Source organism: Serinus canaria, chromosome 17 (assembly GCF_022539315.1).
Source record: "Serinus canaria isolate serCan28SL12 chromosome 17, serCan2020, whole genome shotgun sequence".
Lineage (NCBI taxonomy): Eukaryota > Metazoa > Chordata > Aves > Passeriformes > Fringillidae > Serinus > Serinus canaria.
Window position 1 is genome coordinate 4,533,902 of NC_066330.1, and position 26,170 is coordinate 4,560,071.

General features: G+C 42.8%; 1 protein-coding gene across 3 annotated transcripts in view; it reads right to left on the reverse strand.

Annotated features, from left to right (window-relative positions):
- Positions 1-26,170, reverse strand: part of NUP214 (nucleoporin 214) — a 39,356-nt gene that overhangs the window by 1,550 nt on the left and 11,636 nt on the right. Inside the window, exons 16-35 of one of the 3 annotated variants that reach the window (XM_050980967.1) lie at positions 25,886-26,035; positions 25,499-25,657; positions 23,219-23,322; positions 22,538-22,717; positions 22,001-22,086; positions 21,816-21,899; positions 21,270-21,506; positions 20,417-20,581; positions 19,780-19,888; positions 16,435-16,510; positions 15,725-15,833; positions 14,638-14,740; positions 13,075-13,148; positions 9,570-11,324; positions 8,075-8,145; positions 7,456-7,612; positions 6,001-6,150; positions 4,589-4,760; positions 1,190-1,332; positions 348-372 (exon numbers count right to left, since the gene is read on the reverse strand). In XM_050980967.1, the coding sequence (XP_050836924.1) occupies positions 348-372; positions 1,190-1,332; positions 4,589-4,760; positions 6,001-6,150; positions 7,456-7,612; positions 8,075-8,145; positions 9,570-11,324; positions 13,075-13,148; positions 14,638-14,740; positions 15,725-15,833; positions 16,435-16,510; positions 19,780-19,888; positions 20,417-20,581; positions 21,270-21,506; positions 21,816-21,899; positions 22,001-22,086; positions 22,538-22,717; positions 23,219-23,322; positions 25,499-25,657; positions 25,886-26,035 (4,109 nt within the window). Of the gene's footprint in view, positions 1-347; positions 373-1,189; positions 1,333-4,588; positions 4,761-6,000; positions 6,151-7,455; positions 7,613-8,074; positions 8,146-9,569; positions 11,325-13,074; positions 13,149-14,637; positions 14,741-15,724; positions 15,834-16,434; positions 16,511-19,779; positions 19,889-20,416; positions 20,582-21,260; positions 21,507-21,815; positions 21,900-22,000; positions 22,087-22,537; positions 22,718-23,218; positions 23,323-25,498; positions 25,658-25,885; positions 26,036-26,170 lie in introns of all 3 variants that reach the window. The other 2 variants (XM_018917702.3, XM_009093413.4) reach the window with 2 other exon arrangements.

The window sequence follows — 26,170 nt, forward strand, 5'->3', positions numbered from 1 at the left end:
ATCTCACTTCAACCACAAAAGTACCAATTTATTTCATTCCTTGTTTCAACCTGATAGATGGAGCAGACTCCTGGTTCACACACACAGCTTGAGCACACACATCATGTCCCTGAGAGGTGGAGAAGGAACATGATCCAAGTGGAGATTTCTTCTTAAGAGACAGGTAAACCCCACTGGAAAGCTCACATCCCAAGCCTGGACTTTGGCCTCTGCAGCATCACCAAAATGGAAATCAGAACTAGTATTTAAATGCTATTTTCAGAGTTTGCTCCTGTAAATCCTTCCACTCTTTATTCTGATTCAATTCCTATTTTTAAGGAAGAGTTAAGACACCAAATGGTACTTACGTGTTAGGTGATCCAAAACCAAACCCTGAAAGAAAAGCAAGATAGAAAAATAGTTGGTAAAAGGGAAAATGAATGCTTAGGATTTGTAGTAAATGTCCCCTCCCACACAAAGATTGAAAAATATTTCTTTCCTGCCTTAGGCCAGGAAAAAAGCGATGGGCAAACAATGACAGTCAAATCTCCATCTACAAGAGAAGTGACTTGCCTGCCTCCTAAGAGAGCTTGGCTTTCACTGCTCATCAGCCAGGTCATTCATTAGCAGCCCTGCAGACAATGTGCCTGGTTTGCTCCTCTCTCTCTGAGCTGCTTTCTGGAGGTTTGTGCTTAATGCAGGCCCCTGGTGTCAGGCAGCCACCAGGGAAAGTGGCCTTGCATGGGCTCTGCTCTGAGCCCTGCCTAAACCACTGTGGCTTCACTGAACTGCAGCACAAAAACATTTGGCTGTTGATGTTCCAGCTCAATTTTTCAGTGCATATTCCTCTAGCACTAAGCACTAACAGCACAGATACCCAAGCATGTGGTACTGAAAAAATATTCCTTATTTCTCAGTATTTTCCTTTGAGGAGAAGATCAATTCCAGAAAAAGGGGTGAAAAGCAATAATCAGATGAGGTGTGCAGAGCAGTAGTGATGTGCTGCCATTGCACCCAGCAGATCAGAGATGGAATTAGGAGCTGAAGGCTGAGAGGGTGCTGTACCCCACCCTGCACCTCAATTCTCCCGGACATGCTGCCTTCCCTACAGCACTGGGCAGATTTTTGGCATGGAGCTGAGGATTCCCACCCAATTTCCAGGGAGAACCAGAGACATGGGGGCTGTTAGGGTGACTTTAGCCTCTCCTACCTCCTCCACCTGTCCCAAAAGCTGAGAATCCACTGCTTTGTGTGCCAAAGCCTGTGCCCTGTTGGGACAGGGAGCCAAAGGTGGGTGTGTTCTGGTTTGCCAAGGTGCCAAACGACGCCGTGTTGTTACTGGTACCACCAAACCTGCAGGTTTTAAAGAGAAAATCTGAGTTTGCAAACATCTTCTCACTTACACTGGAAGTTTGTCCCCATACCCATGATAACAGTGCACCACTTAAATGAGGATACATCAAAAGGTGGGACCAGCTGTTACGAATAATTGTTCATTTTGGAAAGAGATTTCCTGCTTTGGGAGAGTATTGTACATAGCAAGGTCTGTTCAGCTCCCTTTCTTGACACACACCAGGCAATATGTTCATGCTTACACACAGGGTATGTTTTCAAGTGCTTGGAAATACCAACCTCAGCCATCAAATACGATATTTTAATTTGCCCCTGTGTGTGGTTCTCACCAAAAGCACAGCTTTGCTTCACAAACAGGGCAGCAAACACAGAATTGGTGTGAGCTGCTCAAAGCCAGAGCACAAAGCAGAGCCCAAATACAGATTCCCAAATTTCAGAGGGTATCTTCCCCATTGCCCAGAAATCTGCAGATTTCTCAACTCCTTTCTCTCTCCAGCCCATTTTGAATCACACAAGGTTCCAGTGCTTCCCTGAAGATCTGCACCAGCCTGGCACTTCTCCCCACCAACTCAAACTAATCACTTCCCTAATTGCCTTTGGGGACTGAAATGAGAAACACTTTTATATAAGGAAATGTGTCTTTCTCCACCCACTCTGTCCAACCAGGCAGCACAAAGCTCTTGGTGTGACACAGTAATGAGACCATGACATGCAGTGTTTCTCTGCCCTTCCTTCCATTCTGAATGTAAGAAATGTTCTCAAAGAACACCCTTCAAGTTTAACTTAAACTGGGCAAAATGCAGACCCAAGACTTCCAAATGACAAGCTCTGCTAAAGCTCTGCAAGTGCACAACAATCCTAAAACCCAGCAGCAGCCTGAGCAGAACTGGACATGTCACAGTGTGCCAGCTCTGCAAGGCTGTGCCTCACACAAACTCCTGTCATTTCTCACTTAAAACACAACCTGACAGCATGTTAACCCACCTCTCCATCCATCCACATTCAGGAGACTTTAAATACCCAAAACACAGATCTACATCAAAAGCTATGTCTCCAGACAAAAGACAGCCCTTGTAGCAATGTGACAAGCAATTCACCTGGCAAAGGACATCACCTCTCCTCTCCCAGACACTGCCAAGTGTGCACACTGCATCCACAGACAGCAGCAGACACCAGGGGCAGTTCAGTGACTCTGCATCTCTGGTCCTGCTCTGGCTTCTCACCTCTGTACTTGCAGGCAGCACTCAGAACCACAAATGTGCTTTTCTCAGGAAAAGCAGAACAGATTTTTTTTTTTTTTTTTAGTTTTTTAAAAAGAAGCAAGATTGGGTGATGTGTTTAGAACAAGAGGTTTTAGAGTGCTCAGTCTTCTCAGGACCATGCTACACCACAAATCCTGTCAATCTTGTGTAAGGAAGAGGTGAAAATAGTGACAAGAAAACTTATGGTTCAAACTGCTCCTTTCAGCTGCAACAAGAAGAAGCCTGTTGGAAAGGCTGCAGTTTTAAGTAACAAACAGCTTAATATGGGCAGATTTTTTTCCAGACACATAAAAGACATGAAGTGCAGTCATTGCCTGGTAACAATTTAATCCAACCTATCTTGCCCAGATTTTCAGGTCTGTTGTAAAGCTGCAGTGCAAAACACAACTGAGATGCACTTGAGGTTAGTTTATAAAAGCAAAACATTATTTGCCCACCAACAGTTGGAACTGCAGGCTCTGAAGAAGTGTAGTGGTTTCTATTTCTGACACCCCCATAATTTATTGAGTGATGCAGATTTTTCAGAATTGAAGCAGTATGAATCACATGTATTTAAGTCAGCAGAGTATTCTCAGGAACTGGGAGCTAATACAACACCATGTACTTGCAAATAACTTCTTTGGAATTGGGATTTTTAAAGTTTCACTTCAAGAAAAAGGCAAAAAGGAAGTCCTGCACAGATGCCACATTATACTGCAGAATTAAACTATTGCTCAACATTTTGTGGTGAGATTTGGATTTCTGTAAACCTACCTGGGAATTTTGCACACTCTTTTAAAGTTTTAAAAATCAACATCCTCAGGGAACTGTGAAAATATCAGACTGAGTCTATACCTTTCTAGTAGAGAAAAAATTGTGAAGTCACTGAATTATCTTTCTTGAGTCTGCAGACTGCTTATGCAAGACCTCTTTTCCATCAACGTGCTGCTTGTTCTGAATCCCATTTTATCTTTAAGCTTTCCATGTTGTCACTAAGCAGATCCAGTCTCAGCACAAAATCCTGCAGCACAATGGCTGGATGTTGGAACTGAACACACTAGCAGTTGATTTAAGCTAAGTCATCCCTACAAACACATCCTGCTTTTAAGATTTAATTAAGCTGCCTGTATATTCACCCTTTCCAAAGGGACTCCTCAAGCTGCTGCACATTCTGGACAGCAGGAGCACCTGGCTGAAGCCTGCCCCAGCTCAAGGGTACCTGCCCACACATCACAGGAATTAACAAGTCACACTCCTGGATGCTCCCTTGTGCCTTACATAAAGGCAGTTCCTCCTGAAACCAGACAAACACTTGTGAAATATATAAACACCAAGATTGGGGAGACATCCGGTTTCCTCTCCTCACTGGAAGTTTTTCTCTTTTTAATTGGCTCTGTTCAGTCTGACTGTAACTGCAGCACAATGCTGAAGAACTGCATTTGCTGCCTCCTGCAGAAGCTGCTTGGCAAGGTTTGGAATTGTGTATTTGCTGAACAAAGCAAGGAATGATGTGCTGTCTGCTCTGGTGCCAAGCACAGGCTTAGGAGACACAGGAACAGTAAAAACAATCAGGGAGGGATAAATATAAAGAGCTCTGAGAGCAGAGACTGTTACAAGTGCCTCATCCCACAGGTGAGAGAACAGCCTGAATTCTCATTAGCATCTCTAGGCCAAATCTAACCAGAGGATAACAGATAATAATAATTGTTATTTTCTTTGCTAGGCATGGTTTGTAGTCTTAGATTTGCACTCATTAAATACACACAGAGAAAACATCCCTGCATTTCCTCACACAGCTGCAAGCTAAAGATTCAACAGGGAGTTACCAGCATTAAAATGATCACACACATCCTTTGGAGTGCGAGTTTTAGTTTTAAACCTTAACATTTTTGTCTTTTAAACAAACCAAGGACAGTTTGAGCTTACCAGTCAGTGACAGAACACATTCCTCATGTCAAAGCAGAGGTAACCAAGCACACCCTCATCATGCAAGAAGGCTGTTTTCCCTGGCTTACCCAAATCCTCCAGCGCTGGCTGCTGCCGTCCCCTCGCCGAACACTTTGCCTCCCGTTGAGCCCAGAGGGCTTGAAAAGGTTGGGGCTGAACCGAATGCTGGCACCCCTCCAAACCCAGGGGATCCCCCAAAAGTGGGAGGGCTGCCAAACACTGGAGCAGCACCGAAGCCACCTGAGCAAAACAGAGGCAAAAAAGGGGACAGGAATATCACATAAACAATAAGGCAGAGAGAGAAAACAAAGAGCAGCTTTCCAGGTAGATAATGAGGTGTTCATCCTATCATATGGACACCAATTTATAGAACTAATTCTCATCTGCAGGGTATTTTGTTGTAAGAGATATGGGTAAGAGAAGTGCCTGAATGCATGAAAGAAAACTGCAACTGGCAAGTCTCCCCCATCTCTTAAGATCAGAGAGTAGATGCAAACTTGGGTTTTAAGTGCTTCTGGGATGCAAAGATTCAGGAGGTAGGGTGTGATTTAATTCTGGTTTAAATGGTGGAAACTAAAATGGAAAGATTAAATGCCAGGTCAGTGGAACTGCCTGCAGGGAATCGAGAACTTATCTCTGCTCTTGGCAATTTCTGTTCAGGGATGAGTTGCCTCCTGCAGCTCTGAATGGATTTCTACCCAGATTATTTCTTTCTATGTTCACCTACTGATACTATTGGCCTGTTTCACTGCAGAACATGAAGGACACCTGCTCTTTTATTTGACCAGGGATGAGGATGGGATACCACTGCACCTTTTAATACCCAGGGTGAAATTCCAGTCCATGCCAAGGTAATGGATACTGTTTGGTACTGTAAACACAAAAGGTCTGGAAAAAAAAATAAATGCTAGGCCTGAATTATTTAAATGCAGATCAGATATTTTGTTACCTCTATCTCTAGGAAGTTAAGAGCATTTATCCCAGAGACTGAAGCTTTGCTCAGCAAACACTCTCTTTAGAAACATATATTAACATGTTTCACTTTCCTTTTTCCACTAGTTTAAATAGTGACATGGGGATAAAAGAGATTACAAAACACAGAGCAAAGTTTGTAAGATAATATTCCAAGGAAGTATCTAAAATAAGAAAAATGTATTCAGTTCCATGTGCTGTACTCTTGACTTTACAGAACATAAGACCAGAACTAAATTACACAGTTCTCAGCTCTTAAATTGCAATGGGAATTTTTGGAATGAACACCTGAGGATGTGGTGTACTGGATGCTGCATAAGAGAGAGTAAAATTCTGCCTTGGACCCACCAGTTAAAGCTCCATTCACTCAGCCATTAGTTATTTTTCATTGATTGTTCAGAGACAATTCTTGTCCATGCACCGAGCCCAGGCTGTGGACAGCTAAGTGGAAGAACAGAAGTATCTCCCAGACAAGTGGGTTATCCTAGTGGGTGCATTCCCAAAGTACCTGCTTTGTTTGGACTGGAGAACCCAAAGCCTTGGGAGGCCACGCTTCCACCACCAGAGCTGAAAGTGCCCGTAGGCTTCTGCTCTCCAAAGGAGGAGCTGCCAAAGCCAAAAGTCTTGGCTCCACTGTTTCCAAATAAGCTCGAAGAATCTGGGGAGATGAAGAATATTTATAAACAGCCAATACTCAGAGCAGACAATATTCTACACTGCACTTCATTAGCTGAAGCAGGAGAAAGGAAAATGACTTTCCTTCCATAAGCCCCAAGCACACAATGAACATCACACTGAAAACAACACAGGGAGAAGCCAAGTTTTCCCTAATTCCTACAGGACTTTGTAGTTGTACCAAGATCCATTCTGGATCTGACAGACCACTAACAACCCTTTACTGCTGCAATCTAGTAAATCACCAGGAGGGATGATTTGTTTAGATGCATCCTGTGCCCCAGTCAGTAAAAGACAATTCCTCAAGTGAGAAATCCCAGCAGCTACAATCAGTCTCTCCAGACAACACAAATATCAGCAACCACAAATTAAAGGTTCTCAGCTGTTTTGGCAAGGCTCAGTATTTCTACACAAGATTATCTAACAGGACCTTAAAGCAGGAGCCAAACTTCTCCAGCCTTACTGAGAAATAACTCATTTTTCCATCCTTTATAAGCCTACAGGGAGTTTTTGCATCTAGAGGCAGGACACAGAACAACCAAAGCTTTTCCCTGGTGAACCATCTGTTTTGTTTCATCATAAACCCCAGAACTGCATTAAATGATTAAATTAGCAAGGTTAGAAAACTGACCTCAACCATTAATCCCAATGGATCATTAAAGATGTAATAAAATAAATGGATTTTCTCTCTTAAGGCTTGAAGTGCTACTTCTAACCACTTGCAGCACTAATTTTACAGCTTTCCTCTGTTTCCCAACTTCCATGTACAGCCACTGCTTCCCCTTCTTTGTGCTTTCTACCTGCCTATCCATATGTCACAGCAAATTCTGATTAAGTACCTTGCATGTGCTGCATAAAGATATAAACTTTTAGGCAGAGGCTCACAAAAATTCTCTCCCCCACATATTGATTCTTTGCAATTTTTACAGTCTTAGGGCAATGAGAGATGATCAAAGCTTTCTAACTTCCAACCAAGTTGGAGGCAGAAATTCAGTTACAAGAATTTTGAGTATTTCTAAGGAAGGATTTGGACAAGAATTCTCTACAGAATATAGATATTATTCACACTTCTTGCATCTGCTTGTTTGTTTCAATGGCTTCCCTACTTGTTTTCCATAAACCTAGAAGAAAAATTCTGGATTACACATCACACATACTCTGGTTACTCCCCCAAAGCCTTTCATATTAACACAGAATTTACTCAAAAACAATCAGCAGAAAAGCAGATGGGCTCACAGAAGCAGATGGAAATCACAGCACATTTTGTATTCTTGTTTTGTTCACTTACTCTGGGAAGCTGCAGATCCAAATCCTCCACTGGAGGAACTGAAGGGATTCTTATTGGCTGCATCCTGGCTTGGCTTTCCTCCCAAACCACTGAAGAAGCCTCCACCTCTCCCACCACTTCCAGCTCCAAACAAGCTTCCACTGGAAGAAGATGGCTGCTAGAACACAAAAAGGACAAAAAAGGGATTTTAAGCAAAGTCAAAGGCTGCTCTGCCTGGGCCTTTTCTCTGGATGTCTGAAGGGGCTGACAAACCAGCCAGCAATCACCTTCCAAAATGGAATGCCATGAAATTTTATTTAAGTCTGTCTTAAATCTTGTCCACAGCACAGAATAATGCCTTTGAGACTTGCCCTACACTTGCCCTACTTTCCACTTAGCATGGAATAAAGGCAGGAGACTTACTGCATCTATCTTATCTTGCATGTGATAAAATGTTTGTGTCTCCATGCCCCCTGGAGTATTCATGCAGATGCTGCTTTGGTGCTTTTACCACAACAGTAAATATCTCCACATTTTATTTAACATATCAAACTGCATTTTAAAAAAATATACCAGAAACAGGGACTTCTGACCAAGTCCCCCACATGTAACAGCCCTACAAAAAGCCATAAATACTTGCCTGGCCAAAGACAGTGCCTCCAGTATTTGCTGCTTGCCCAAACACAGAACCTGTGTTACTAGAACCAAAACCTAAGAGAAAAACAGAAAAATTAACCACCAAAACTATTACCAGAGTGTAAGACCAGGACAGGATAAGGACAGGTCTGCCATGTCAAGATACAGGGATATAAATGATATTACCAAATATATCTAGGCTGGACAAATACAAAGCATGTGCCAACACACAAATAATAAATTACACTGAAAGTTGATATGAAAGTCATTCTCATTCTCTCTTTGGCCAAGTTAAAAACAGACAATAAAAGGCCTTTTCACCTGTGGGATTGTTGCTAACACTAAGAGAATTGGATTTCTGTTAACATGGATACAATAATACTGCAAGTCGTGCACAAGCACTGGAGCATTCTGATTGCCCTTGTGTAAAGAGGATCTGAGCTTTGTTACCTGAAGACTCCTGTTAAAGATAATGAAATGTTTTGATTAAAAAAAGAACTCCCCTTTCCATTTCCCAGTTCACTTAAATGTGCCTTTTGTAATAAAACTTGCATCTCTATAATTAGGAACACCTTTCTCGAGCAGAGTTCACTTCCCACCCTTTAACTATTCTCTGCTACTGTAGTTAAAATGAACAAGCAGTTGCCTGCAGTGCCATCATTTTTAATTAAATGAACCTAATTAGTTTTTCTTCCTTGGAAATACATGCTCTCCATTATTACTATGCACTTGTCACTTTTCCCTGGGAACTCTCTGAAGGTTGTACAGAAAAACCTTTGGAAAAGCCCCAACAATATCCTGAGCATGTGGAGAACAAAAAGGGACTGACCAAGGAGGTTTGGTCTGTGCAAGAATCCAATTTAACTGTGTGGACAGGTAGCTGATGCTCATGTTACTGCTATATTTAATTTTGAGATGGTTCCAAATGCAGAAGTGGATTTAACAGATTTTTCCCTGCAAACCCATCACTTTGAGGGCTTAATTTTTTTTTTTTTTTGGCCATTCTAGCTGATGACACAGTATTACACCTGGCTGTACATGCACTGGCATGTGTTCAGTGCAGGCCACTGAGGGAAGCGCTGCATCTGTGTTTATTCCTTGCCTTGGTTATGGTCTCAGAGCTGCTCTGCTCCTTTCGTGCAACAATTTACAACACTTCCAGTTATTGTGCAACAGGCAGGATAATATGTAATTCAAAATTAAATTAAGGTAGACTAGTAAGTATAAAATGAAGGCAGGACTGGATGACAAGTCTCTATTCAGAGGCCTGCTGATGAATAGTGAAGCAGAGCAAAAGCTTCTTTTGCCTCCAACATTAGTCTGCTTCTCACATACACGGCAGCTCTTGTTCTTACTAATTGAAAACAGAACAAAACCAAATCAAAAAAATGAGACCCATCAGGTGCCATAGCGGGAAAAAAGGCATTAAAGCCATCCTGCTTTCCCCAGTGATACACTCCAAGCCAGACAGTGCCACTGGGCCAACACTCTGCTCTTACCTGAGGCCTGGCAGAAGCTGAAGCCAGCAGAGGACGTGGTGGTGGTGACAGCAGCAGTGCTACCAAACACAGATCCCCCCTGCCCAAAGCCAGTGCTCTGCCCAAAGACAGGAGGGCTGCTCTGCCCAAAGAGCACCCCTCCCGTGCTGGCTGGCTGGCCAAAGGAGAAGGAGCTGGCGCTGTTGGTGCTGGCTGGGGCTCCAAAAACATTCCCACTGCTCGAGGCTGCTGTGGAAGCTGCTGGCTGGCCAAAGGCTGGCATCGTCCCAAACCCAGACTGGCTGAAGGTAAAGCCACTTGAAGAACTGCTTGCAGGTTGTCCAAAGACTGGTGCTTGCCCAAAGGCTGGCTGGCCAAAGCCTCCCGTGGTGGTGGTGCCAAAAGCAGAAGTACCAAAGCCTGAGGTGGCAGGCTGGGTGGTGGCAGTGGCCGTGGACAGAGTGCTGGTGGTGAGCTGCCCAAAGGGAGAGGATGCTGTGGTACCTGCTGGGAGCTGTCCAAAAACAGGTGGTGTGGAAGGAGTGGCAGCAGCTTCCCCAGCAGGCTGGGTAAATGCTGAGCCAGAAGAACTGGAACTTGGTGGTTGAGAGAACACTGAGGAGCCTGCAGAAGTGGGGGCAAACACAGAGGTACCAACAGCTGGACTCTGCACACCTGTAGTAACATCAGAGGTAGCAGCCAGAGCACCTGTGGCTTCTGCAGGAGAGGCAACACTTGCTGTGGAGGTTGTTGCTGAGACGTTCTGATCTGGTGGGGCAGCTGTGGAGCCAGCAGGAGGCATTGGGGCCTTCAGCTCGCTGGTGGAGGTGGGAGCAGCCACAGGGTCAGGGGCAGGAGGTGCCACTGTGGTCCCAGAGCCCTCTGGGACAGCGTCTCCAGCTGTGGCCTGGGGTAAGGCTGGTTCTTTAAGTGGCTCTGAGAGCTGTGCCTGGGGCTGTGGCACTGTAGGTGAAGACCCAGCTGCTACAGCTTCATTTTCAGATGGTTTTTCTGACCCAGGTGGTAATTTGGCATCCCCTGCAGACTTACTGGAAGTTGCAGCAGGGACAGCAGTTTGTGATGAACTTGAGAAACCTCCAAACGAGAGGGCTGTTGAAGCAGGGAGAGTAGAAGGGGCAGAGGTGGAAGTGCTCATACTGTTTGTTTGCTGAATACCAAATGAAAAGGTGGGTTTGCTGCCACCAGAGCCTCCAAGATTAAACACCCCAGAAGACCCTGTGCTGGTTAACTGGACATTGCCAAAGAGACTGCCCGTGGCACTAGTGCTCATGGACAGGGCTGCTGTGCCAGCTGACGTGGCTGATGTTGAAGCAGCTTCTCCAGCTTTTCCTAAAGTCAAGGGAGCAGTAAAATTAAACCCAGAAGGTATTGTAGACACTTTAGTTGACTGTGTTCCTGCAACACTGGTAGATGGTGCCTTACTGGTGCTCTTGGCATTATCATCTACTTGACCAACCCGTAGTCCTGAGAAGCTCCCAAGAGTTTCCCCGGCTAGGTTGCCCTGAAACAAGTGATCTCCTGGTTTGGATGGAGCAATATCCAACTTGCCAGAGGTTGTGGGGGGAGCAGAAGATGATGTTGCAGCAGCTTTGGTTGACTGGGTGCCATCTGCTGAGGAGCTACCTCCTACTACACCTCCAGGAGCACTTGCTGATTTGTGGGACCCAAACACAAAGGAAGGCTCTGGAATTGCTCCAAGTTTGGAACTCCCAGCAAACAAAAATGAATCTGGTTGAGCTGATTCTTTTGCAGGGGCTGTCAGTGAGAGAGACAGAGGTAACAAATCGAGTTAGGGTATGCAAAGCTCATTTATCATTCTTGCAATAATGGCCCATTTTAGTGCTTCACAGACTGTCAGTGCTCTTGCCTCAAAACTATAAAGCCTCTGTCCATCAGGTAACTGCAGCCTTCACATCCATTCAGGACACAACAGTGACACCTGAAGCCTTTATGGCCAGGGTGGCAGTGACAAACACTGTTACTGTCACATCACAGCCTCCACTCAACTATCCTTCTCTTTGAGTACAGACAACTCCAACCTTTGGCTCCTATTTCTTTTTCAGCAGTTTGATAAAAGCATGAAAGACCTGGTTATTACAGATCATTTTCTACTGACACCACTCTCACCTCTTCTTACTTGGTTCAGGTAAAAAATTCCTGACATTTACTACAGCACTTTCTTTTTAAACCAATGGCTCAGAACAGTTAAGGTCATAAAAATACTTTCTGACACTTGAAGAGTTTTCTACAAAATCAGATCTTTACAAATTCAGCTATTTATAGACCCCCAATCAGTTTCAATACAGCTTGTTTTCAGCTTTGAAAAACTAGAGAAAAACTCTCAAATGTAATTGTCAAAGCAGCTCCATTTCTAACCTACAGTGCTGTCCAGCAGTGTGAAACTGTTGAAGTTTTAAGGGAGAGTGGGCTAGGTTTATTTAATGTATTGTAATTTCATTTCTGTGCACAAAACAAATTCTGACTTGAAAACACTTCGCTGGTGTTTGGACAAAGTACAGGAAATCTGCATGGAGATCAAACAACAAAGAGCAAAAGCTTCTTACCAGATCTGGCATTATCCTTGTGTTTTCCCCTCTATTAAGTATATTTAAGTAACTGACACTCAACAATGTAGTTTTATTTTCCTCCTGAGGCCCTGAAATTATATTCTGTAGTTCTTCCATTACCAATTAGAGACAAAGGTGCTCCTACCAGTTCACAGAACAGAGTGAAGTACCTGCCCTCACACAATGCTGTGGTTTACAAGTCTGCCTCCTGTACCTCCCACTCCTGCTTTATCTGTGTTATTTACCTAAGCTTTTATGTTCATCTCCAAATTTCTCTCTGATTAAGAGAGAAATCATCAAGAGTATCAGTAGCATTACTGTAGCTCTGATGGTCTAAGGATAGAAATGAGCCAAGATTTGTAAGAAGAGGTGATATCTTTTATCAGAGGAACCAACAACATTGGGAGCAAATTTTCTAACTGTGTAATCTCACCTGCAAGACTGAAATTAAAGGCAGAAAGCTTCAAAAATATTACAAAGCAGATTTTATCAGTTTCCTTTTAAGAGATGTGACAAGTAGGGTCTACCTATGACATGAAAAGGCAGCCTATGTATTGTCACTTCAATTTTGGAAGCAACACAAAGCCACTCCAAGCACTTCCCTCTGATTACTAAATGCTCACTGGGTAACAGTTCTATGTCAGTCCACCTCAGCAACTTTACATCTATAGATGAAAAACAGCAGAGGAAATTACTACAGATGTTACCCTTTCCATAAACTAGTGCCTCCTAAATGGTCTTGGCAACAAATATTTTGCTTAATTGATAGGTGGGTGGCCCAGATTTCTGTGTATTACAGAGAACCCAGCACATGTATGAAATGTTACTGAATTTTAGTAATAGAAGTGCAACACAGAACAAGAACCACATGGATTAGGAAGAGTAAACACTCTGTTAAGAGGGAAGAGATGCTGTTTGCACAACTCTCCCAGACTAACCTTGTGAGGGAGCGAGGCTGGGAGGCGTCTGTGATGAAGCAGCTGATGTGACACCACCAAAATTAAATACAGACCTAGGAGGAGAGGGGAGAAAGGGAAAGAATGACTTAGCTCAAAGTGCTGAAATTTCCAACCATATGATGAGCACAACTCTGAGGCTCAGATTTCCAGTACAGACTTGCACAAAGCCAGGCACACAGGAGCAGTTTCTCCAAGGACTAAACAGGAAGAGAGAAGCACACACACACACACTGTGCTCCATTTGTTCCCTCTCTGAAAAGGCTTCTAGAGGGTTAAAGAGAGTCAAGGTATTTCTTCCTCATGCACCAGAATCTGATGGATTTGGGGAGACTGGTGAGAGGAAAAACCACAGGGGTAGCTAGAGTTTGAAAGAGCTAAAAGGGAAGAATCAGTGCATGTGCAGAAGGGAATGACTGGATACAACCATCCATCAAAAAGGAGATCACTCATAGCAAGACAAAAATGAAAAGTTATCATGACTATTTTACACTGAAAATATTTTGTCTTGCAAAAATACTGTGATCTTTCATAATGAGTCTTGCAGAGATCTTCATTCCCTGAGGCTTTTTAAGCTTTCTCTGATTCTCAAAGACCAGCTGCTGATACAGAAGTCAGGCCATGGGACTAAGACATCACTGACAACAGCACTGTATTTAGCATACGGTTTACACACTGAGGCACTGCACATGGGACAAAGGCAGGGTTTGTTTGCTTTTTCAATCTGAATTTCCATCACTCAAAAGGACTCTTTTAGCCCTCTGAAGAGCCCAGCAAGTCATTTGGGTAGCATCCACTCAAAAACATGCAAGAAATGGGTAAGACTGGAAGAAAACACCCATTTCAATGTGTGTGTATTCAAAATACTTAATGTTGCCAACTTCACAAAGAAATTCACTTGAGTGGTAGACAATAACCATGCAGAATTTCAAATAACCATTCCTAAGGAATTATCCCTCTCCCCTAAACATAAGATATAACCAAATAAAAATTTTGGCCATCCCTGAAATACCATTCCATAAGAGAGATATCAGAGTTACTGTATGTTTATAACATGTGCCTTGCTTTGTATTACTGTTATGTAACAGATATCACCAGATGGCTTGGGGCCCCTCTTGTCACCTTCATGAACTGATTACTTTTCCAAGCCAAAACACAAAATTTGTTCTGCTGTATTAAAATGAAAAAGTAATTCAGTGAGTGTGATCATCAGCACATATTTCAAGTCCTAACAGGGAATGTGTTTAACAGTCCACTGTAGATAAAACCCAAAAGCAAGCCAGTCATCCTTTACTCTTGATTAGTTATACACTGAAAATTCTCAGAGCAATATGATATTGTGTCAGAGTCTCACAGACCTTCAGACCTCACTCAGGCTTCCACAAACAAGGTCTTCAAAGGACTCTGGTACAACCCCTGCCCTCCCAGTCTAACATTTGCAGGTGCCATTTTACAGAACTGCACAGCTTGTAAGCAACACCTGCTGTAACAGACAATACTCATATTTAATGTCAACTACAAAGAAATCTTAATGTTCATACAGACCCTGCAGAAGAAAACAAGGACGTTTTGTTAAGCTGTGAAGTTGTTGCTTGCACTGATGTCACAGTAGAAGAAACAGCTGTAACTGTTTTTACTGTCCCTTGTCCTGTAAGTTACAAGAACAAATAAATATACTTTTAAAATAAATTTGCAAATAAAAAAATAAACATGGCATCCTGTCATCTATCTAGTAGAAAAGCAGGGATTAGCTTGCACACACAGTCTATAATTTAATAAATTTCTAACAAAAAGGAAGTGCTATCAAATACAGCAGCTGACATTTTCAATAAACCAAAATTAAAGAAGCATTTGCCAAGCCAAATATGATTCCTAGCTATTTTTACTGCTTCTTACCCCTGGCTAAGAGGCAACCTACATCCACGGATTAAAGGCAAAAGACCAACAGACATGGATTTCAAACATTTATGCAAGAGGCTTATAAAACCATGTCCAATGCAAGCATTATTATCTAATACACATTAAAAATCAATTGCTTCCTTCCCCTAATGTTTCCTCTTTCCCTGTTAAGTTGTAAACTGAGCATTCCTTTCTTTAGAAGCCTCCCAACTCTATGAGACTGATCCCTGTGACTGAACTGGTTCTGAAGTTGGTCCTACAGCTCAGTGCTCAATAAGGCCTGCACAGGAATTAGATCAAGCTTGTTCAGGTACTCCTATAATGCTGTGTGTCTAAAAATGAAATAAACACATTTAAAATCAGCAGGACTTTAATGTTTTAAAAACAAAAGAGCTGCTTTGAATTTGCTGTCAAACCACAGTAGCCTTGTGGAAGATGTGTTTTTAGCATTTCCTGATAAGAGTTACAAGTCCTGAGTGTACCCTGAACAAGGAATTGTGTCACCAAATTCTAGATGCAGGAGTAGACAAAACACAGGGAGTATAGAAAACCACTCTCCTGCACTTCTGTACCATTTTTTTATAAATTCTCCCTCTCAAGACTGACACAGCAACCTCTCAGTGGAGGCAAATCTCTTCTCTTCAGTATCCTCATTCTCTGGACTGTGCACCCTGACATCTTCCAAGAGACATCCAGGCCTTATTTCCATCTCCACAAGAGAAAGACAACTTACCTGAGATCTTGCTGCCAGATGATGTTGGAGCAGCTGTGGATGCCACAGGAGAGGGTGCACACACAGAGGAAGGTGGAGTTTGGCTCTTCACTGAGCTTGTCAGAGGTGTCTAAAAACACAGCACCACTTCAGGTCAGTGCAGTCTGTCCATTAACAAAGGTCCTTCTGACTTTGGTTTGCTATTATCAGTGTCATGCAGTGACTTCAGAATAAAATAGAGGTGGATGGCTGCAGCACTTAGAAGAGCTCTGCACTCTTGGGCCCATTATGTCTTGACACTTAAATACAGGGTCAGTCCTCAGCCTTTTCAACAAGTCAGCAAGCCTCTGTGGGCAGCAGCTCAATGATTTCAGAGGACAAAGACTTCTGCATTGGGGATTTTTGATGCATAGATATAAAACCCAGCAGCTTGTCAACATCTAAGCAATATTTTCAGTAGAATAACAGTTGTAGCTACCTAATACAGCTTCCTTTGCTGTTAGCTCCAACCATCACTGCAGCAAGGCTGTGGCCATCAGAAAGCTGCATGTCTTCAGAAGTTAGAAAAGGAAAGACATAACATAGATATGCCTGGCATCACACTGTCAAGGTCACAGATCAGAAATGGTTTGTCAAGAATTGCAGGGCAAGCTATGAAAATTAAACCCCCAAACTCTGCTGAGCATGCCCAGGTAAGTATTCCACAGGGAAAGGGCTCTGTGTCAAAATACCTGTTTAGCTTGATTTGTAGCAACAGTTGCCAAAACTTGATGGACTGCCTGGGCTGCAGAGTGAGGTACAGATGATCTTAAAAAGAAAAATTAAACAATTATATAAATAACTAGTTGAAAGAGGATTTCCTCTCCTCTCAGAAAGCCCAACTCCCAGAAGCCTTGAACAACAGCCACTACTAAAGATTCCACACACAGCTCCAAAAGAACAAATCTGATTAGAGAATAAACCTCTTAAATGAATCAGCCACATTTAACAAAGGAAGTCTGTAAATGTGTTTAAACCTCTAGACTGAAACGATCAAGTCTTCTCCAGACACTCTTGTCTCTGAAGAGAGTCAGGGCTTTCTATTTTACAGGGAGTTGATGAAAAATCAGTAGGTAAGGGGATTACAATTTTATGCCTAGTGGATAACAAATTTAAGCAGCTTCCTTCACAATGTGGAGTCCAGACACGTACATGCAATGCTTGGAAATGCTGAGTAAGGAGGCAAAGTTGGGAGGGGGTGGAGGGAGCATTTCCTGTCTTTGAAGTGTACTATAAACACTGACAAAGTCATGGAAAGAACTGTGATAAAATTAATCTATATTCTACATTGTAAGTTTGGTATTTTTGACCATGAAATAAAAACCCCCAGACAATTGCTGCAGAATGGCAGCATCTCATGGGCTGCAGGATCTGACCTTGGCACTGTGGGGCACCAACAAATCAAATCAGGGCAACTTGGGAACAGCCAACCAGTTTTAGCATCTCAAGTCTGTGGTCCACCAGGTTCAGAAGCTTCACTGGCCAATAGCAGATGATTTCAGAAGCTTAAATTAAACCATGATTGCATTCTCTTGGTGGCAAAACCCAGCTTTCTTACCCAGACAGGTTCTTCCCATCTTGACTCAGACCAGAAGTTCCCTAAGGCAATAACCAATCTCTGGCTGAGGCTGCAAATCCCAGACCCTGAGCAAAGTTGGGCATCCAAAACTGTCTGTCTGCTAAAACATGAGGACTCCCAAACTGCATTTACTGTTTGGTCAGCTGCAGGCCAATTCACAGGAATTTCCACTGTATTCCAAAGGAAAAGGACACACACATGAAACATTTTGCATGGACATTTGGGCTTGGATATGGTTTTGTGCCTTAAACAGCTTTGCTTTACTAGAAAGTCCTTCTTTCATTCCAGCCATGAGTACTCTCTCTACATTGCCTGGCCTGGATTTACGCTCTGCTCAAAGCAGAAGCACAGCAAACAATGAATACTTCAAGATTACCACTGGAAAAAGTCGGTGTTGGGATGGTGCAGGTGTAGATTTCAAGCTTATACTGAACAAAGAAGAAAACAACAGAAAGTCTGTGAAATTCATGAGAGGGTGGGACTTGATCTCAACATCACTTGACAATGCTGTGAAAATGCTGAGTTTGACTTCAGTTGTGGAGAAAGGATTATTTTTTTCACTAAAAACTATGTATGAGTAACTGGACTTGGACCACCAACACACCCAGTCATAGGCCACTGAACAACTGATAACAACTGAAAAATCATTCCTGCTTACCAACCAAAGAGTGTGCTGTGGCAGCAAAAGACAGCCAGGATGTCTGAAGTAGCAAAAAGTGGTGAATTAACTTTGCAGGGTGAATGCTCTTCATTATAGTGCTAAATCTGACTGGCAAGCATGGTTCATTTGGGTAGAATTTTTAGAAAGTACATTTTTATGAGGTCAGCTATAAAGTAAAACTGTAGAAAGCTTCCAAGATATCAAGCTAGCTGCTGCTCTATAAATTAGAGATATCAATCAATACTGACAGTCTAAAACTACCTGAAAGAAAGACAGGTCTTTAACTACAGTTCAACTGAAAACCAACCTCATTACATCTTGTTCACTCACAACCTTCTCTGTGCAGAGCCAGTACTTTCTACTTTTTTTCATCATAGTTTTGATGAAACAGAGGGTGGAAAACTCTTCCTGGTCACAACACTACTTTTAGCCAAAAAATTCTGAAGTAGAGCTTTCTACAAATCTGACTTTCAAAAGATGTAGCAATTCTTCTCTCCACTCCAGTTTATCACTTTTAAGAAGAAATAAAATAGCAAAAAAGCACCCAAGCTGTTTCTTAATTAAAATGCAAAAGAAACCATGAAGTAAATGTCAAGGCCTCCAATTGAGTATCACCACTGTGACACTGTTCCCTTTTTAAGAAGCTGAATCAAAGGAATTCCACCTTTTTTCTTTGACAGTGAAGAGTACACACAAATGTGTGAAAGCCAGTGGTGATGTAACAAAGCATCAAATTGTTCCAGGAGCTGCACATACAGCTCACAGGTATATGGATAAAGCATTTGCAAGTGCATATATAATCAGAGATTTGTGGAATTTATCCCTCTTCATGCACTAAGCCCAAATTTGCACAGACTTCTCAGAACTGCCCTTGCCTCCCAGCCCACAACTGGCCATGGACTGCCCTGGTCTTAAGCAACAGCATGAACTTCAAGCAAAGACAGTTCCAAGGTCATTACAATGACAGGGGAAAAGCCTAGTCCTAGGCTGGTGACAGAGCCTGGTGATAAGGCAGAAATCTCTGGAATGAGCTGAGCTGGCTGCTGTCTGCAGAAAGCAGAGTAGGGAAGCCAAGTGTTACAGCTAACTCACAAGAAATGGTAACAAATTCAAGGTTAAATACCAGAAGTCAACATTCCTAGTTTGCTCCTCAGGAAGAGCCCTGTAAGGTTCCAAAGTGACTGACCCCCAGTGACACCCAACCCTTCAGTCGAAATTCTGATGTCAAAACATTTGAGACAAGTTTCCAGAAAAGCCAGAGCACAGTTCTCCCTCCCTTCAGGGGGTGAATCTGGGAACAGACAGAAGAGGCATAACTCCAGAGAAGGTTCTCTCAGCAAAGGATGACAAAGTAGAAGGAAAACATCTGGACAGCCTGAAGTCACAGACCACACTCAGTGACAGAGGGCTGCAATTCCACCACTGAAAGAGGGAGAACAGAGGTAGTGGTTTGAGAGATACCAGGGCCGAATTTCATATTAGCAGTAAAACCACTGCATCCCAAAAGGAGAGGATGCACATAAATGCATTTCACAGACAAATGGAGAAGGAGGTTAATATTGGTCTCATCATTTGTTCAGGACAAGCCATTAGCAATTCCTTGAATGACCTGCTAACATCTTTCTTTCTTTATTTCTTTCTTTCAATCCACAAACCCAGTACTCTTATCTAAATGCACCCACTTTAGGCCTTACACAGCCAGACTAAGTAAAACACTGCTACTGCTCCCCACTGGCAGATGTGCTCCAGTGCAAATACTACCAAAGGCCACCAGAAGGAAGGACAGCATTCACTCACCCTATTACTGCAGAGACTGCTGGGGTCAGTGCAGCAGACTTGAGCTCTCGAACATTCACCACCTGAGGAACATTCTTCAGAGTTGATTCAGTCAAGGAGGTGCTCACAGCTTGAAGGAACAGAAAAAAAACAGACAAAAAAAAAAAAACCAGATGTAAAGAAAAACTCCATATTAAGCATTCATTTTCATTCAATATGGTCTGAATAATTCCAAAAAAGATCCATCCAGGATTCTAGAACATATATAGTGTACCTGGCCTGAAATATTTGGAACCTCAGATTTCATTAAGGACAAAAGAAGTGGCCAGCAATCTATAGAGTTGGTGGTGGGCAGCAATCTATATAGATTTGCTCACCAAACATTTGTTGTTTGCTGAGCAAATCAAATTATTATGAACTCTCTCTTACCAACATTGTAACAGCTTCTGTTGACAGAAATGGGAGTTTCTCAGGTATTTTGTACTGGCAGCTCACAGGAAAAAGGAAGACAAAGGAACACTGGACAGCTCAGAGGTGCAACAACTACAGATGTGTGGCACATTCTGTTTGATTATCTCCTCCTCTGAGAGCATTAAATCCCTCTGAAAGCCCCATTCAGCTGCTCAGAGGTCACTTGGGCAATTAGCCATCCTTTTACCTGGGGACTGGTTAGCAGCCATCTGCCTCTGCAGAGCTGCAGCAGCAGCTGCCTGTGGTGCTGGAACAGTGACAGTGGGAGCAGGGGCTCCATGTTTCACAGTCTTTGTTGCAAGCATTGTACTGTCTGCCCCTTGTGGGATGATTCTGTTTGAAGACGTGGGCACTAAAAAAAAAACAAATTAACAAAAGTATCAGTTAAATGTTTCTCTATAAATCAGGGAGTCTTTGAAAGCCTTTGCTGAACTGCAGTTCCTCTAAGTACACAGCTTCCTTCTGACAGGATTCATGTGCAGGCCATTCAAATAATCAACACAATCTGTCCCTGGCAGATTTTGGTATATCCCAAGGAATTGAGTCAGTCTCAATAGATGTAATTTCAATACATCGGAGGACTTCCAATTAGCTGTAAGAGATCCTTCTGCTGACACCTTATTTTTCTCTCTGGCTGCAGAGATTAAAGAATCCTCTCTTGCACAAGGAGAACTGAGTGTATGTAAATGCAGTTCTTACTGAGACTTGCTGGGCTCAGAACGTCTAACCTTGGGCACAGATGCAGTAGTAGCCCAGTGTATTTGTCTTTGGGCAGTACCTTAGGTCACTGCAATTTGAAAGAACCAGGCTATCACAAAAAGACAGTCAATGAGTCAAGGTGTTTTAGTGCCTTTAGCTCAAGTTCATGAGGTTACAAAGCCACTCTGTTACTGCTCCTGGGAACCTGGCAAAGTAAACCTGTATCCTGCATTCTCATTTCTCCAGGGCCTGAAGCACTGGCAATGGATAATACAGTAGTTAAAGCTACCCACAAGACCACATTGAGAACAGACACTGCAAACACAACTCACACAAAGTACCCAGGGAGAGGTGCTGCTTCCCAAAGGATGGAGACTGAGCCATCAAACCAGGCTGGATTGAGGGAGTTCGGACCACGGGAGCATGACGAGGGACTTGGACTGGGGCAGCCTCTTCTTCCTGGTCCACTGCTTGGGAATCATCATTCTCCAGTGACTGGGAAACTGAGGATGTTGAGCTGACTTCATCCAAATCTTCATAATATCTTGTGGACAAGAAGGCAGATCGGGACAAACTTGCTGCAACATCAAAACCAAAATTCAGTACTAAGTTGAGGGAACCATCCAGTGTAACATCCATGACAAATCCACCCTACTTTAGGACAGTTTGTTTTACTCATGCATGGATAGGATTTGACTTCTTAACTGCCTGCAAAGGCAGCCTTCAACCAGACAGCAACTGAAGGCAAGTCCTGAGAGCAGATGGGAGAACAGGAAAGGAGAAGTAGGGGTTGAGTAGTCAAAAGCTAATTTTAGGTCTCAGTCCCACAGCAACTAAGTCACCCTCCCAGAAAGTCTATCAGATTTCTATAGTCACTAATGGTTTACCTGGAGCTGTAGACCTAATTGGTGGAGTTTTCCTCTTGGCTAGAAAATTCCTCAACTGTGCCTGCTTCACTGGGGATAACTTAGCTGGAAAATGGAAGGCAGTTATTAGTCTACAGTCAAACTGCAAGTCAAAAAAAAAAAAAAAAAGTAATTCACATTTATGGCAGGAAGAAAGAATACATTACCAGGTGCTTTGGGCAGAGGTTTTACATGTGATTTCAAAGTAGTTTTCATCAAATCGTTGCGCAGGCTTTCAAGGTCACTGTCAAAACTGGGACAAGGCAGAGCAGTGAAAAAAACAGCAACAGCAAAAAGACACCAACCAAAGGAGGAACAAAATTGGGCCAAAGTAGCCACTAGAACCACTGGCATATCTGGAAGAGCAATTGGCTCCTCTAGATACTGTGTGATGCACCTTTAACTATTTTGCAAACTTCAATAGTCATTCACTTCTTCCCCTAAAGTCAGACACAAACAGCAGTATCTCAGCCTGGAGGCTCTACTATCCCATTTACTAAAAAACTCTTTAAACTTTTAGGGGAAACTTCTGCTAAGCATCAGTGTCCAAGAATCCAACCAATGAATTTCTGTATTACCTAGGCATGGTTTAGTATAATCTTTAGAACACCCCATCCTCCCTTACCATGCCCACAAAACATAATTGTCTGGAGGATGCACATTGCTGGGGGCAAGAGAGAGGGAGGAATTCGTGTTTCACACACCTCTGAGCACTGTTTAGAGGTGAATCACTGGGAACACTCCACTGAGATGTCTGGTTGTAGAGGCGCAGCTGCTGCAGGCTGTTCACCAGGTGGTTCAGTCTCTTCCTCTGCTGGTTGATGATTTCCCTGTTATTTGCCAGGGTGTTGAACAAAGTCTCTCGCTCAGGGACTATCAGACGCCTGCAGAGGTCAGATCAAGAGAAAGGGATAAGGACCATTCTGTGCATCTGGGGGAAAGGCAGGCAAGCAAACACCAATGGTTTAGTGGTTCTGGCGAGTGAAACTCAAGGTCAATCACCAAAGCAATCCAGTTCATTTCAAATACACATTTCTCCTTTGAATGTGCTGCCAGTTTATTTATTTAGCTCATTTGCTTTAAGATGTTTTATCTACTAGAAAGGCTTAATTAGCTGCCATCAATGAATTTCTGCAAAGCTTACAGATTGTTTCTATAAGCACTATTTGCACTGTACACAGAGACACAACAAGCTTGTAACACAGATGAAGCCAGAGAGTCTGAACCTATGGCTCCCATTAGGTGTCTGAGACAAGCTTCACTTGCAGATCCCTCCAAAAAAAAAAAAAAAAAATCACACTTTTAAGCAGAAAAAGGTCTTTGTCTATTGATTATAGATTAATTCCCAATTCACAGATGTAGTTCTGTACTCCAGTTTTAGTTACTTTTGCTTTCTCTTCTGTTCCAGGTGCCGGTCCCACTCCAAATCCAGAACGTCGTTCACATCCTGAACAGCAAACTTCACGTACTGGTGCAAGCGCCGGATTTCCTGCCGTAAAAAATAAAGTGAGCTTTAAATTCATTTCAGAAATCTCAGTTTCAGTTGAAGAAGATGAAGACTCTTTGGGCTCATTCAGTCCAAGCCATAGAGCACTTGCCCATATTTCTGCCTGGGAAGTTTTGCCAGCACAACAGAACCCAACATGGTGAAAAATTTATGTAACAATCAATAGGGTACACATTGTCCAGGGTTTGCCCTGAACATTTCACCTCAGCTCTCAACTAAGAGAAATACTGTCCATAATATTTGCAAAACAGTGCCAGGTCTTGACAAAAAGGATTTTACAAACACCAGGAATTACACAAAACAATCCTTATTTCAAATGCTACTTCCAGAGCATGAGTCATTCGGTCCCATCTTACAACACTGAAACTTCTAACAATTATAAGTGATCAAAGCTTTGCAGGCTGCTCACACGGCTCTAGAATATCAGCATTCACAGACTATGATTCATGAAAGCACTCACAAATGCTCACACCTCCCACATTAAGGCAAGGAATTAATTTGACTTTTATAGGTAGGAAAATAAAAGTAAGTAAAAAGCAAGGACAGAGAGTAAAGTGACTTATCCATGACCACACAGCTGCAGCAGCTATGCCAGAGACCTCTGGCCCCAAGCTCTGCTCCCTAAACAAACCCAGAGCTCAGTCTCATTCCTGTGATCCCTCCTGCCTGGCATGGCACGGCCCTGGCTGGAACTCCAACCTTGCAAAATGGAAATGGGAACTGCAGCTGGTTTCAGCTCATCTCAACAGAATGTTCACCTAAATACAATGAAGTAGCCAAAGAACACAGCTTGAGAAGAATTCCATTGCAAATGCTTTCAAGATACAGCATGAAATTCTAGTGGGACCTCTCCAGCTTGAAAGCAAACCCAGTCCTGCTGTGGGCTTAGTATTAAACACTGCCAAGCCCAGGTGTACTTTCCCTTATGGGGCAGCAGCTCTCTGGATACCAAACTGGTAGAGCTGGACATCAGAAAAGTCTCAGGGTCTTGAAAACTTCACTGAAAACTAAGACACAAAGCTGCCTAAGGAAGCTTTTCTCACTCAGGAGAACGGGGATGACGCAGACTGAGCAAAATTTCAGAGTCAGCACACAGCTTTCTCAAAGCAAACTTCCACAAAGTTGACACAAAAGCTCTCTCATTCCATTCAAATCCACTTCCACTTCTCTCCCACTGTGTTCTACTTTCCTCATGGTCCTTTCTTTACACAGTGAAACACATACTTCAAGATTATCATCTCTCTGAAGCCACAAGCATAAGCTTCAAATGTCACAGAGACATGCTGGATATCAAAGCAGGCATGCAATTAAGACTGTGAATCAATCATCAGAATCCAGGTGAAGATCAGAGATCAGGCCTAAAAGAAATTACTTTGTGTCAGCTGATTTCTAATGACTGCAAGCATGGTCTTGATACGTAATGCCACAAAGATGACATTCAATTATGCCTTCAACTTGCCAGTCAAACCTCTTGAGGGGAACTTATCAGAATAAAAGACCAAGTATCATTTGTAGGGCACATTCACTCTATTTTGCTTAGGGTTAAATAGCCTTCATCACCAGAGCTGTAACAAAAAGTGCTTCACCCCTACTTTCTTTCTTGTCTTTGAAAGCTTCTTTATGTACTGCTGGTTATTTTCCTTTGTGCCCCAGCTTTCAGAATATCATTAAGCTTTATGCTCCATCATCCATGAAATTAACCACACAATTCTGTAAGTCATAATAAATCATCAAATTGTTCCATAAGGCACTTGCTGAAGATAAAAATAATTCTAAGAACTCTTCTATAAAGTGTAGGAAAAAACCCAACATTCTTTTAACTAAATCCCTGAGCAAACACTACAGGCTGAGAAGGAACAGGATGTCAAGAATCACATTCTAAGATTAGAAGACTTAGATCTCAGGTGAACTACATCCCCTTCAGGAGGAGTTTTGAATCATCACTGCAAATGGCAACAACAGAGAGGAGCTTCAGGAGAGGATTTCCAGCATCTCTTGCAAACTCATGGAAACCAAAGCTCACCACACATTTACTAGACTATTTACTGAAACAGCAAATACTTAGGGCAGAACAAGAATGCTAGGAACTTGCACACACAAACCTAAGTTTTATTTGATTTAAAGCTCTCTATCAGAAGTTGGCTGACGTGATTCATACCTGAAGCTGTGCTTCACTCTTGGGATCCAAAGGTTTCTTATAGAGCAAGTGTAAATACCCCGAGTTACGATTCTGTTCGTTCTGCTCTTTAGCCTCTTCTACCCCTGCAAATCCCTCCAGCAGGGTTGTCTTCAGAATACTGATATCTCCATGAAGTGACTGCAAAGTGAAATAGAACAGATGGGACAAGGTTCAAGGTTAATATTTTCTACTGCCATTTCTAGCACAAGGGCTCCTGCAAGCATCTGCCTGAAAGCACAAAGGCAAATGCCACCCCCTCATTAACACAGCAGAGTCAGATGTTCCCTCCACAGTTCAGCTGTAGCAGGTTAAGGAGGAACATCAGGTAAGGAACAGTCACTGCTGGTTCACAGTTAGCCTGCTCACCTCTGTTGTCTCTTTAATTTCCAAGAGGAAGGTGTGAAGATCCTCTGACTCAGTTCGCAGCATCTTCATTTCCTCTGGAGTCCCAACTTGGAAACAGGCTTTGGAGGTCCTGGCCTTCAGCTCCTCCATCTCCTTCTGGAAATGTGCAATCTGCAGGGCCAAGGGGAAGAAAGGGCAGCCACTGAAAACACAGCAGGGACTGGAACAAATGTCTCAGCTCTTGGATCATGCCTCAACTACACCATAAACACTGGTCACTTTGCAGCCAAAGCAGGAAATTCTTCT